At 47.0% G+C, this 15,241-nt stretch overlaps 1 protein-coding gene across 1 annotated transcript; it reads left to right on the top strand.

Moving 5' to 3' along the window:
- The first annotated feature begins 621 nt into the window (after positions 1–621).
- LOC119406289 (uncharacterized) lies at positions 622–10,465 on the top strand. Its single transcript, XM_049420033.1, has 3 exons — positions 622–977; positions 2,548–3,263; positions 10,303–10,465. The coding sequence occupies exons 2-3, from the start codon at positions 2,602–2,604 to the stop codon at positions 10,463–10,465; spliced, it is 825 nt and encodes a 274-aa protein (XP_049275990.1). The 5' UTR covers positions 622–977; positions 2,548–2,601.
- Positions 10,466–15,241: the final 4,776 nt, after the last annotated feature.

Raw genomic sequence — 15,241 nt, 5'->3', positions numbered from 1 at the left:
CGCAAGAAACTCACAGGATCCCATATGCATTCACCTAGGATGAGTTGAAGGCGAAAGCCATCTTCTTTTTCTTCTCGGTCGATGTATTTATCCTGCCCCGCCACCGTCCGAAAGCTTTGTGCACCTAGCGCGGTTTTGCACTGCCTCCAGGATCGGAGGCACTTACCTGGTTTTGCACTGCTTCCGTGATCGGCCCACCTTTGACCAAGCTATAAGGTCATGTAATGGCGGCATCATGTGAGCTCACGCCAGAATTCGTGACGTCGTGATGACGTCACAATTTTCTGAGATATGTGAAATCATGATGACATCATCACGTGATGATTTTTGCATCACTCCTGCTGTGCCCGACGCCGCGGGAAGCCGATGCCGACGGTCAATTTTCGCGTTTGATGAGGCATCTAAGGCTTTCGCTTTAATAAGTAATAAATGCCACGTACGAAGAGATTACTAGGCCCGGTGATAAATCAACACAATGTCGTTCACCGCGTGATAAAAGGCAAGGCGCGCCAGAAGTGCATGGTACGGACGATAACCGGAAGGTGAGCCCGTTTTTTATCTATCTCTCCCTGTTGCTATGGAAGCCGAAGTGTACGAGACCGCTGAGCAGAGATAAGCTCTCTTGTGGTACGGCAGTAGGCGTTGTAGCAGCGCAGAAGCCGTGTCTAAAAGACATCGACCAATATGCCGGATGTTTCACAGGGACGGGTGCACCGTTTTCGCGACCACGAAGTCGAAGGCGCCAACTGGCGACCGACGCGGTTTGTGGACGAGGTGCGGATTCGCGTGTTTGCAGCCTCTGCCGCCTGATTCCGAAGCGCATCCTGCTGCTGCCGTGCTCGCACACTCTATGCGAAGCGTGTCACGCCGCCAACTCGCAAGGTGTCCGTGGGCGGTGTCCTTTGGATCACGAGACGTTCGAGGAAGCGGAATGCTTCGGCCATCACTTCCCGACCAGGAAAGTGAATGCACTGAAGGTGAGACAGCAAAAAAAAAAAGAGAAAAAGAAACGAGCGTTTTGTTTCTTATGCGATTTTTTTTCGGCACCGCTTGCATAGCTGCATATCTGTAGGCCTAACGCTAACCCTGACAGTGTCACTATAGCATAAATTGTTCCTTTTTTAAATTTTTGTACCGGTGTCACACGGTCGCTTTTGATCGCGATCACGCCTCGTCTGCATCGAATTTCTTTATCGTGAGAGGCTCATTTACGTAAACCGCAAGAGGGAGTCAATCACTGCTGAGAAATTCGATCCCGATCGAAGTTAATCGCGATCAGCAGTGCACCGTGTGACACCGGTCTTACTGACATGATATAAGATGCTGGTGCTGAAATATGGCGCCAGCTACTCCTTAGCTCATAGAGGGGTCGAACGAAGAATATACAGGGTCAAAAGTTGCATATGTAACAGCGTTCTCTAAGTAACACCAGAAGAAATATGCAGCGCAGACGATATACATATCGAATAATACTTTTCGCCTTGAAGTAAACGTTTGTTTTCACCGACTTTCGAAGGTGTCATTAAGGTACAGCAAAATGCAACTATAGCGGACGCGTGCTGCTTTAATGAACTGAATAATCACTCATTTATTTTTCATCTGTGTGCATTGATCAGTGGCACCGTGGCCTCACATCTGCATGAGCTGCACAGCTAAAGATAAATCTATTTGCTATGAAGGGTGAAAACTGGGCATGTTGGGAGGACATAACAATTGTAAGGCTGGGGAACAAGTGAGGACTGCCACAACAGACAAGGAATGTGTGTGTTCGTCGCGAGTCCTTTTCTGCTGCGCTGTTCTTACATTTATGATTGTTATTTGCCGCTGCCTTAAACTTGTGTAAATTCACGATGCGCTTTCTAATTGTTTGCGTATGAGGGGTATTTTCTGCGCCTTGAGACATACATGTCTACACCTGTCAGACTTTCATGATACCTGGAACGATTTGTCTAGGAATCGCCATTAACATATTGTGAGTGTATGTAGCAGTTCGAAGCTTCACAGGAAGAGGTAGAATATGTGTGCACACATAGCGAGCGCTGTGAAATAGAGAATAAACCGGCAGTATTTCAATTCGCAACTATAATTGGGGAAGCACTGACGACCAAAAAGGCGAGGTTACGATTATGATGACTTCCTTCCCTAAGCATTGCTGGTGGGTGTGCTTCAAGCCTACCTAGAAAATGTCGTCCCAGACAGGCCAGAAGAAATACTGTGATGAAAGTTCGCACTTTATACGTAAAAAAATGTGTAAATCGAAGAGAGATTCCTAGGGAAATGCTACAACTTCAGGAGACATTATTACAAAGGCTTGCCAAGAACCACGAATCGAATTCTCGCCTTGCAGAGTTTCGTCTAAGCTTTGGCGTTCGTCAAACATAGAGCAATATTTTGTTACGCTCTCTTTTTTCCGGTGCATGCCAATGGCGCCGTGGTTCTGTGCAATTAGTAGATGTCTCCGCCAATAAGGTTTCACTGTCTACTACGAATTGAATACTTAGAGCTAATACATATGAAGTACTTGTTCTTTTATTTTTTTCTATAAAGGTACACTGCTGGAATGAAGCACACGGCTGCGATTTTGAGGGCGCCGTGAAAGATATGCTGCGTCACTACGAGAAGGAATGCACGTTCCACGCAGTGGAATGCACGCGATGCGGTGAGGAAATCCTACACGGGAACTTGTCGACGCATTACGTGACCGAATGTGTTACTGGTGCTCCACCGGCAAGCGCAGTGAACACTTCCTCGCAATCTAGGGAAACGATTCTTCAAGGCGTTGGCGCTGCCCTCCAAGAGTTCAAGACGCTGTTGACGAAGGCCAACTACGAGGAGACGCTGCCTGCCATTCAGAGTTGCCTCAACGAGCTCCTAGAAAAAGTCAGGAACCAGGAATCCAGGATGGCCGAGGTTTATCGAGAGGTCGGAGGAAATGCAGAGACCGCTCAGAACGCGGCCCGGACTACCTCGACCTCGAAGCAGGAGCCTGCTTCTCGGAGGACTCCGAAGACTTCGATAGGCACCGAAGCAAGCACGTCGTCCTCGTCACTGTCGTGCCCGCAGAACAGGTCGGCTCCCCTAAAGCCGGTTTCGTTTCCCAACCTGCCCCGAGATGTTATGAGGAACATGCGGAAAACATCCACGCAGGATTATCCGCAACATTACGTTGTTAACCCTAACCCTCGGAAATATCGATGTGATCTAGAGTTAATCACGGCACCTTCGACTACACGTTCATGGAGCGAAGTGCGTAGGAGCGTGAAGTACAGAATGAAGTTCGACATGTTTCCCTCTGAAAGTTCTGGACTATTCGCAGGGGACGCGCAGGTTGCTGAAATTACTGTTTTGCACACGATGGACGCGTACTTTACAGTTAAGGTCTCTATCACTGACGGTGATCTCGTTATTAAGATTGACTTTTACAGGAGGATAATGGGCTCCAGGCATTGGTCCCCTTCTGTTGTCGTGAATGTGGAAACCTGGAATCAAGATTGGAAGTTTTCATTGCCCTCCGCTCAAGAAGACTCCAGTGATTTTATGTTCGACGGAGAAACGTGGGTGTCTTCTCATAGCGTATTCGCGAAGAACCTTCACCTTATAGAGGTGTTCGCTTTCTTTCGAAATAGCGTAGAGTTTGAAATCGAGGTCTCACACAGAAAAAAATGTTCAGGGGGAAACTCGAGCGTCGAGAACTGAGGGGAGCTCGTGGGGTGCTTGCGTATCTTCTTTCCTTTTTTTGCCAGCTGTCGTTTGACCTCACTCTGGGTCACCATGGTCGCTTTTTTGTAAAACTTGAAGGTAGGGTTTGTAGATACAGGTTAATTACTAATTGGGCAGCCTACTTACAAAAAATGAAGTTCACCCAAGAGTACGTGGAGTCTGGAGCGCATACGACAGGCATTTCCAAATCATGACAGACAATTCGCCGCCATCTACAAAGCGAACAACATGTAATCAGTGTATATTGTCAGTATTAATATGTGCGGCTGAAACTTGGAGGATAACGAAGGAACTCGTGGAAAAGTTAAAGTTTCACTTAGCGCACAACGCAACGGAAAATTACAGGAGTAACGTTAAGAGATCGGAGGCAGAATGGGTCGAAGAAAGAGAGATAGCTTATGTTCAAGTTGGCGTTATGTGAAGAAAGTAACGCTGGACCGGGCTCTTAGTACCTAGGACAAGCAACCGGTGGTCAATTATAGCAACGGAATGGATTCTAAGGGATGGGAAACGCAGGCCGAGGTCAGCAGAGAGTTAGATGCAGTGATGAAATTACGAAATTCGCAGAGATCACATGTTACCAGCTCACACAAGACAGTCTAACATGGAGATCGTTGAGAGAAGTTTTCGACCTAGAGTGGACATAATAGAGGCTGAGAATGGAGATCATGATTGTTAATTGCCGTTGCAAATGTTTAAAAATTTAAAGTAGTTGTTCAACACGTTAATCATTTGGAGACGTAATAAACACCTGGACCGTTTTGCTTAAGGTGCTGTCATATTGAGATCGCTCTGTCATCTATCATCTGGCACATTTCCTTGCTATGTGCCACTGGGCATGAATCTACGCCCCGTGCTTGCTGCTGGTGAGGAAATTCCGAACACACGCGTTAGAATTACTCTAATCCACACATTCATTACTACTTCGAAAACCTGCCGCAATGGTATAATATGCACATCGGGTTATTGTGTGTTATAGCTAGATAAACGTTATGGCCACTTCGTTAGCACGATGAATGCTCAGTGAACTTGCATCTGTCATTTGGGTTAGATTGCACCCATTGACGGCTGGAAGTTTTCAATATTGACATTCAATGTAATCGTCAACAGATGGCATTTTTACACTTTACCGTAAGACTATGCTAAAACATGTGTTCGAAGTTGGTTATCGCTGCATGACATTCGGAAATGACGAATAAAACTACTCCTACATTTTCCTACAGTAGCCGCGCTTGTTTGTCTGCTTCCTGTTCTGTGCGCGCTGAAAATCATTCCATAATGAATCCAGTAATGAGCCCCGGCTGTCTTGTGGCGTTCAACAGCTTTTCAAGGAGGAGACGGAGAGAAAGGAAAACAGGGATGTTAACCAGTCTAGAAGGACCGGTATGCTACCCTACACTGGGGAAAGGGATGGGGGAGATATAAAGATAGAGAGAGAGAAGGAGAACACGCACGCACAAAAAATCGCACACATCTCACAGTCATGCTAGCGTCGTTAGTCTATAACCGCCGGTACAGGTCTGATGCCTTCAAGAAGTTGAGCACTGCCTTCGTCGCCTTCACCCGCGATGACCTCTCAGGACGACATTCCAGAATGGTTTCTGCCGTCATCGGTCTGGGATCTATGCGAGCAAGAGCGACTGCGAGAAATATTTTCTGCGCATTGTAGCGAGGACAGTCGCAGCAGATGTGCTGTAGTGTCTCCTCGCTACCACAGTTGTCACAAAACGGGTTGTCAGCCATTTGTATTCGAAAGGAGAATGACTTGTGTCACATTGTTCTGTGAGATGTCAGCATATGTCGGGATAAAAATGTGGGGCTTACTCAGACTCACCCATGACATATATTTTGCCCTTAGGGCTCACTCGGACTCAGACTCACCAAAAATTTCCTCATCCGGACTCACTCGGACTCAGACTAACTAAAACATTACTCACTCGAACTCACTCAGACTCGCGGCTCGATCTGAGCCTGAGTGAGTCTGAGAGAATCGACTCGTGGGTCCATGGCGTATACTTAACTTTTGCGACCGTAGCGTCAATACATTTTGAACACCAAAATGTCTAATAATTGGCGCTGTATTGGCGCCTTGTATTCTCGTGCTTTCAAAAGTTATTAATGGTTGTAATCCAGTAAAAACGCTTTTATTGAACGAGACGACTTACACAATATATCTTTATCAACAACTTCCCGTGAAAGATTCTGCCAGAGAAAAGTCAAACGAATGCCCCCCCCCCCCCATCCTCCGCAACTAACCACTCTGATCAATAAATATTGAGACGGCGTATGAAAGCTAGTGTTAGAAGTATGTGTGAGTAGCTGTGAGTATACACGTGCGATGACATAAGGCTGACAGTAATGCTGAAGTTGAGTAAATTGGACCATATGCCAGCAAAAAATGTGGAGCTCACTCAGGCTCACCCAAGAAATATACTTCGCAATTTGTGCTCATTCCTACTCGACTCATGAAACTTTTCCTAAACCGGACGCACTAAGACTCACGAAAATTTTCCTCAGTCGGACTCACTGGGACTCAAAATCACGAAAACATTACTCACTCGAACGCACTCAGACTGACGGCTCAACGTGAGTCTGAGTGAGTCTGAGTGAGTCAACTCATGAGTGAGTTTGCCGACCTGTGGATGTCAGCGCACGTTAAAGGGGAACTCCGGGGATTTTTCGATATTCACCGATTTGAATTAAACTTTAAGAATATGTTCTCTTCGGTACCCTGATGATATGTGCCAAATTATACAACCGTAAGTCGTTCAGGTTTTTAGAAACCGAATTTTAAAATTGGTAGCCAATTCTAGAATCACGCCTGTTAACGCGGGCCACCCTGTGTGTGTGACGTAACGTGCCTACTCTTTTCGAACTCCGCTTCGCCAAGCAGACGGTTGCATCGCGCGCTTTCTTCTACGAGGCGGCGACGACGCGAGTAAAGTTGTTCGGTTTTGTTATCTGCTAGCGTCTTAGTCGTCGTTGACATCGGGTTTTACAGTAAGCACGCACTATACTGAGCAACGAGGAGATCGATGCGGGGCACGTCAGCTACTTCACGCGCCGGCAGGTCGAAATCAAAAGACGATGCTTCCGCGCTCATATAGCAGCTGCAATCATTGCTGAACTCGTCACTGGTAAGTTGAGACGGGCTGGCACAGCTTGATTCCGCGTCGATGAGATCGCCAGATTGCTTTTCGCGCGATAGAGGAAGCACGTGTGCTATGTTTACACCCTGGAGCCGTGGCGGCGTGTAGCGTACTTCATGACGTCATCGCACACCCAGCACGGAGCAGCTCAGCTCCCTGTTTCGGTTTCGACTCCTCGTTTATTGCTTATTTAAAATTATTGACAAGTCTTTCAGCAAAATGAACCACTCTTGCTGTTCCAGGACTGTTTATACTATTTGAAAACGGCATTATCTCAATATGGTCGAAAAGGCACCGGAGTTCCCCTTTAAAGAACCCCAGGTGGATGAAATTTCGCGAGCCCTCCCTTATTGTGTGCCTCATAATGATGCTTCGTTTTGGGTCGTGAAAACCCCAGAAATTAACATTTTCATGTGTCGATTGCTACACGGTCGGTACACCAATCTAGCAGTAAGTATCACTTTGAAAGTGTGACACCAGGGGGCGATGGAACAAAGAAAATAAAGACGACACCACTTTGACATTGTTAAGCATGAAAACAAGGGCCGGCGTTGGCAGTACTCCAAACGAAAAAGATATAAACAGCTGCATTCATTGTTATGCAGCGCTATCTGATGGACTGAGATTCTACGATAACCGCACGTACGCTGCGATTGCCTGTATTCTATACCCTGTCTAAAGCACAGTTAATCGCACGTGGACACGAAAGCTTTGCCGGAAATGCGGACTAACTTCATAAGCGAAGTCCCGAGCCCTGCCGAATGAGGACTTCTGTGATGGAGTGGGTTAAGCACGAAGCCTCAGTACTACAATCCCCAAGCCTGGCTTGTAGCCGCAGAATACCAAAATGTGTGCCACGTATGTATCTGATGCCCGTGTGATCCATTCTTCATTTTAGGTGGACCAGTGGTGAGTAGTGGGGGTCCCTTAATTTCTGTAGCACATACTTGCTATTTCTGCGGAATATCCCTGCTAGACGTTTTCTGTTGAGCAGGTAATGGTTGACCGTAGGTAAACTGTTCACGGAGCTACGATAGGTTCAAATTTGTTATTACTCTTAAGCTCTAAGTCACCTCTACGAATTCGCCGTACTTGGACGATCGTGACTTTGTTTTAACACGAAAGTGTTTTATGCCGGGGTCCGCCAAGTACTTCCGTTACAGGATATGACGTTCATAAAATGAACGCCAACGGGTCAGAGAGAAAAAAAAACCAAGAAAAGGATCCGCCGCTGGGAATCGAACCCAGGACGTTGCAGCCGCTATGGTAAGCGCCCGATGCTAAATCAATTTAGCTAGCTTGGCAGATGCTGGACACCTCACGAACGTGCCTGATATCTTTCACACATTCTCTTTTGCACGGTGCTCTCTAGGCGGGACGGAGCGGGGGTGGTGCTGCCGCTGTGAGAGGTGAAAAGAAGTAATGCGTCGCGATCTGCACTTACTAGCGCTTACTGCACTTACTCCGAGATTGCGTGCGAGACCGGAGGTCATAGTTAAGGCGTCTCGATACCAGCGAGGGACACTGGAAGCGCTGGCGTCGCCGAGGCACCCTAGACGCAGTTACGTTCTTTGCCTTTCGCTTCGTGTGAGCGTGCGCCGGCTCATCGGAGTAGTGCAGCTTCCACATGCACCAAGGGGATTTCTCCGCCGCCGACTACTTCAATTGCGAGAGCACCGACTAACAATACTGCTGCAATACGCGTTGCAGAAATGACACGATTTCGACGGGCGAATGTCGTGCCTTGGTGGAGCGAGACAGAGTCCAGCGGGACGCACGCGTTTGCGGCTCAAGCTAAGAACCTCTGCCAACTAGGCGTCAACATGAGTGCGTCCACGCCAGTCGGTGCTATAGCTGCCAAACACGAATAGACATTGTAGAAGCTCTCATATATCATTACAGAATAGGCACTACTTCTGTGTAGATACGTTTCACCTTCGTGTTATACCGATTCCTATGACGGAGGGATCAGCGATGCTTTTTTGTCGCCTGCGGTCGTCACGAACTCTTGTTCTACTCTTTCATTCTTTTACATCCCCTTTCTCCTTCCCACGTACAGAGTAGCAAACCGGAAACTTCCTCTGGTTAACCTCCCTGCCTTTCCTTTCTCTCTTCTCTCTCTCTCGCCGATTGCGCGAGCTGCCCTTTGAGCTCCGTCTGGGTGGCCACAGTCGCTTTTTTGTATTTGAAGGTGAAATGGATTTTATGATAATGATAATTTCCTGTTGAGTAGGTAACTGTTCCCGGAGTTACTAATAAACTTGTTATATATAAACTCATAGACGTGCGCAGGGTTCCCCTTCAGGGGGGGGGGGGTGCGAAGGTTCGTCGCAGCGCCCCCCCTTCACAAATTTTGTCAATGTATGGCGCTGACATTGCGCCCCCCCCCAAGTCGCAGCGCCCCTCCTCCTGTTACGTCAATGTGTGGGGCTGGCTTTGCGCCCCCCCCCCCTCTTTGGTGAACAGGGCGGGGCGGCCGCCCCCCCTGCGCCCCCCCCCCCCCCCGTGCGCGTGCCTATGTATAGACTCACTGTATAAACTGGCGCAAAGAGGCAATAAATTCCATGAGCTGCATCAATCCTTTCATGCACGATAGACGCAGTTCCCCAGCTAGTATAACAAAACCAGAAGCAAAGCATTTCACAGTGATTTCTTTATTTAGGTTGAAAAGCTCCGAAATTTTCGAAGTTCATATCACATGGTCGTGTGAAATGTTAAGGAGGATTTAACAGTGCATAGTACGGTCACTGGGATGGAGCTCGGTGGTTCATTTGTTTATTTGTACTTTAGAAAGCACGTACTTAGAGTTAGAGGATAAAAATGACTAGAAACAATCCACTGGTGAGGCGCAATTCTAGGAATTGGAGAGCGTTGCCTGCGTGTTCGATTTGTTTGAGAGCGCGATCTCAAGATTCAGCTTTCCGTCACATATGAAACCAGCACCCTTCAAGTTATCAATCGGTAATTCGAACCTTCCGTGAAAATCAACCAGTGATTTTTTGTTGTCCTTAGTTGAGAAAGGCGACTCGCAAGGATACATTGCAAATGCTTTCTCTCGTTTCTCGTCGAACGCGGTGACATCGAAAGAAGGAGCTGAACAGCGAGAGCCCTCCAGCCTTCCAAGGAATTTAATCTCCACGAAGAGCATATGCAGAGAAGTGAAACAGGGCCAGACTTCGATCGTAAAGTACGAGTCCTTCGTGTGCAGCACTCTGATAACGCAAACCTCCGTCTTCAAGTCCGCCCATAAAACACCTTTGTCACATTTTTCGATGGTCACAATGTACGTCACACTTCCAAGCACTTCCCTCCACGTGCGTGTCGTCGACAGCTCTCTGTTCAACATCAAGTGACATATAACTTTAGAAGACCCAAAATATTTAATAACATGTTGAGGATAATCTTGTGTAGAAGTTTTCTGCATGTGTCTCAGAACACTAGATGACAGGTTGAAGAAGTCTTCCGGCTTTCGATTTATCAACATTTCCTGTGAGCAGGATGGTGACGACGACGACGACGTGCCGGCTACATCGGCTCGATTTCGCCGAGAAATCGGTCCCTGCAAAACGACCGAGGAAGCCGTGGCCCCGTGTTGAGCTGTCTCTGCATTTACAGATGATCCAGACTCGCATGCGATTTCGGCGAACCTGGATTCCTGGTTCCGGACCTGTTCTATCAGCTCATTCACCCGACTCTGAATAGCAGGCAGCTCGCGGTCATGGTTAGGGTCTCTCAAAAGCGTCTTAACTTCTTCCAGAGCATTCCTCACATCTTGAAGTGTCAGCACTCTTGAGTCTGTGGACGCGTTCTCTGTCCGTGCTAAAGAAACATCGGCAGTGCACTCAGCCACGTAGTGCGCTGCCAGTTCCCTGTGCAGGACTGCTTCGCCACAATGCAAACATTCGACGGCGTGGAATGGGCACTCCTTCTCGTAGTGTCCCAGCATATCTTCCACGGCGCCCTCGTACTGACAACCGTGAGCTTCGTTCCAGCAATAAACCTTTACCGAAAAATAAAGAAAAAAATACATGTACAATTTCTTGTTAGTTAAGCGTAATCCCTTCGTAAAGAAAATGTAAACAACGTATCAACTTTATTATATTAAATACTGATGAATCGTTTAGCACCTAAGAATGTGGAAGAATATATTTATCATAAAGAAACTTTTTCGCTTTCTGTCAAAAGCAGCAGCAGTTGAGATGAGACTCAGAAAGGAAACTCGTGCTCAGTATTGAGATGAGACCCTTTCTCAACTTTTCGATCTAATGCAATGTGTATGTGATGTACAGAGCGGACGGAAAGAAACGTGCACAGCGCGGCGCGCTGTTTGCATCACGCTCTGACCTTGGTGGTGGCAATAAAAAGATGCTAGAGGGCTCTTGATTATATCATGGACGATTCTAGTGGCTTCTTATCACTATCCAGGCTACCACCGCTTGAAAATAAATGTGAAACAGCAGAAATGTAGATGCCGCATGTTCGCGTTTCTTTCGATCCCCACTGTACACTCTTTTGCGAACGAACTGTGATATTTCACTTCAGTGTTTCCTTCAACCCCGGCTTGGACGATTCCTTGCAGGCACGCTTGTGCCACAGTGACCGGCGCAGGTGATGGCTTGTGGTCGTGGCCTATGACAAATATTTTGCCAGCTCCTAGAGCGGTGCTCTTTCGGGTAACTAATAAAAAAACTGTTTTGTTTTTAAAGTTCGGCTGTAGTACAATCCAATAATACCTTTATTTGGGCAATTTGGTTCATACTCGCTGCATTTCTCTGTCTGTGTCTACTGTGTCTCCTGTCTTCGTCTGCAGGAGGCACATATAGACACAGATAGACATGATATGTAGATAGGCATATGCGTATGTCTGTGTGTCCTGTCTTCATTTAAAAGAAACATATATAGACAAATATAGACTGAAAACACAGATAGACGTCTGTGTCTCATGTCTTGTACAGGAGGCATAGACACACATACACGCCTGTGTCTATCGGTGCCTCCTCTCTTCGTCTACAGGAGGCACAGATTGACCCAGATAGACTGGAGACACAGATAGCCAGGAGACAGAGATGTCAGTGTCCATGTGTGTCTCCTGTCTTCACACACAGCAGACACAGCATTACGCCTGTGTCTATCTGTGTCTCCTGTCTTCGTCTATGTCGCGCTGCATTTCTCCGCGTAATACATTGCCACACCTACAACGCTAGGGCGTGTATATTCGGTGGTGTGAATATTCGAAATGAATACTTCTTGCCAAAGAATGGCAGAAAGAGCTTTCTCTCACCTTCAAGGTATTCGCTTTTCTCGTCGGTAAATCATAACGGGAACATTCCGCTTCCTCGAAGGGCTTTTGATCCAAAGGACACCGCCCACTGCACCCTTGGAAACTGGCTGCGTGACACGATTGGCAGAGAGCGTGTTCGCACGGCAACAGCATAGTCTGTTTCGGAATCATGCGACAGAGGCCACATACACGCGAACTGGGCACCTCGTCGACAAAGCGCGTCGGTCGCCAGTTGACGCCTGCGATTGCGTGGTCGCGAAAACGGTGAACTCCTCTGAGATCCGGCATGGTGATTGCAGCTACACGCGCAAATACCGCACTGGCATAGCGTCGCATTGGATTTTTTGTCATGAAGCTTATCGCAACTGTGTGGTCTCATAAGCTTTGGATAGCCCTTAAATCAATGTGTTGCCATTTTTTCGTTATTGTCCATACCTTGATAGTCACTGCTTGGGACTCACCCGTATATATTTAGCTAAGAACAATGGTGTTGTTATCGACGTGGCAATAATTTTTGTTCGTTCCGTATATCATGGCAGAACATATAAAGAGGAAGTTATCAGTTTTTTTTTTCACATGCCTCCGTGCCGCAATTCAATTCGTGCCGTTGTGTGACGCGGTGAGGAATGTTGCCTATCGTAGGCGAATGCACTACACGCATGAATCAACGCTTCCACCAGGAAACCGACAGCAAATTTTTTATTCTTTACTGGGTTCAAAGGTTTCTTTTCACATGCAGCCTAGGTGAAGCGTGACTCAAAAAGTGAAAAGCAGAGCCAAGGAAACCGACAGTGATTATGTAAAACAATTCATTTGAGTATTCGTGTAGTTTTTATTTTATGTAGAAAATGATGCTTAAACAAGATCTGTAAAGGCAGGGGATAAAGAAAGAAAGTTGTCGTAATGAAGCATGAAAATATAGCCGTCGCCTCTGACCGTAACTCCATCTGGTTGCAAATGTTGACAGTAGGGTGCCTTAACAGCAAGGGTAACACCGTGCCATGTGCGCTACGTGATTACCGTTCCGTGTTGAGTCAATATCTGAAAAAGGTGGAGCTTCTCGAGTTGCTCGACTCGCATTGTAACATGAGATGTTTACAGTGGCCACTACAGGTACTGCAGGTTAAAATAGCGACATGCGCACCACCACACTACGGTAGTGCCACACTTGCTGCAAGGTAAACCGGTACTATTGTAAGGCGCTAGAGCGCTTAGCTAGACTGTCCCACATTTGCGGGCTGATTAGCATAGTGGATGTATATGTAAAAAAAAAGAGAAACCACTGGGAGTCCGGAGATGTTTTTGGGACATCAGTGATCGTGCAGGCTGAGCAAAGTATGAAGTGATGAACGAAATAGATAGCCTGCATGGGTGATTGCTAATTGATGTTATCTAGGAGGTGGTCGCGCTGTGTACCGTTCTGTGTGAGTGAATAACAACTTTATCAGTCGAATGGGTCAGGGGAAAGGGAGGCTAAGCCACGTAGGCTGAAACAGTTGGACAGAAAATGTTCGCAAACCACTTTGTTCAAAGCGATTCCCGCTTTGCCTCTGTGTCTTGTTGTAGAATGAGTGGTGGTTCTTTAGAATATTCGGGAGCACTTTTAGGGGCGAAGCTCCTCTTAGTTGTCACGCGTCCGACGTAAGGCGTCCGGCGTAAGGCGTAACCGGCAATATCTCCCGAACAGTATCTCCCATAACCGATTCTTTAAACTGCACACTACTTCGTCTTTGCAAACATCCCACTACGACCCATCACCGATCCATCACTTCACCGACCATAAAGCCGTTATAATGAAGGGGGAACGGAAGTCAGGTCTAGCTACCACATACGGTTAATAAAATTTCTTGTATAAATATATACAGTGTTTGTCACGTCCTTGATGATGTACTGGGCTATCGCTTTGATTACTGCTGGGCGAAACCACTGAAGATTTCACGGTGTAACCATGATTGCTTCAGGAGCTCCACCCAAGCTCTTCATCATTCACCCGTGGATATGCTGTAAATTTTTTTTCCGCACTAGTGCTGGGGTTATTGAGAGCCCTAAATGTAAAGACTTTGTGTTCGCATGTCTGCGTCCTATTTTTGAAAAGCTCTACAGTGGTTGCTAGAAGCATGGAAGACAGACTCGGCTGCACTCCAAGAAAAACGAAGACGATGGAATTACACAGCGTGATGAGGGAATAGGACGGAGCCCTATAGTTTCAAGTGCGGAACACATTAGGGGCCCGGGCTGTCGTATGCTGCCGTCCCTTTCCCATATTCTTTTCGGCTGCCCTGCCGATCCTCCCCCGCGGGGACAGCCTGCCATCTCCAGCTGGGAGGACTGGGAGGTCCTGCTCTCGTCTGGGGACCCGGCGTTGCAACTTGACGCGGTGACTCGGGCTGCCGATGTCATCGCGGTGAGAGGCATGACCATGTAGACGTGGCGTGGGACCACGCGGTGGTCCAGGGACCTCGGGGGGGGGGGGGGGTCCAAACAAACTTGCTAATAAGGTTATTCTGTCTGTCTCTCTGTCGTCTCGTGTACTCGATCTCATTCAAGATATTACTAACTTGAATGAAGAGAACTTCGAGGGCTCGTTACTTCGTTTGATAAAATCTCAATATGTTGGTTTTAATTAAGTTTGCACCATGTAACTAGCTCTTGTTGCAGTGACTCCGCATATGCGACTTATAAAAATGTAATAATCACTATCACTAACATAATAGGTTTTTTTTCCGAGTTTCTTCGATGCGTTTGAAATAAAATTTGCCAGTACTATTGCTCTTCTCAACAGTACTTCTGGTACTGCTGAACATAGAATAATATGCGTACCGGGCCATGCTGGGTTGCAAGTAAACGTTGTCGCCAGTTCGTTATAGAGCCAGGCCGCCGCACAGTGCAACAATATCTCTTATTTGCTATTTCGCCTAAGGTGTAGTGATTATCTCTGCAAATTTTCGCTATGTGCAGATTGCACAAAATCATAATTACATAGGCTTTACCGTACGAGTGTGGTAAAAAGACCTTTTTGAAGATTGCTTTGGCTGTATCCGATTTAGAAATGCCGATTAAAAGCGCTAGCAGCTTTTTCGTCAGGTGCCCC

This window comes from Rhipicephalus sanguineus, chromosome 10 (genome assembly GCF_013339695.2).
Source record: "Rhipicephalus sanguineus isolate Rsan-2018 chromosome 10, BIME_Rsan_1.4, whole genome shotgun sequence".
NCBI classification, from domain to species: Eukaryota; Metazoa; Arthropoda; class Arachnida; order Ixodida; family Ixodidae; genus Rhipicephalus; species Rhipicephalus sanguineus.
The sequence above is the reverse complement of the archived record's forward strand: the minus strand, read 5'-3'. Positions and strand labels throughout refer to the sequence as shown.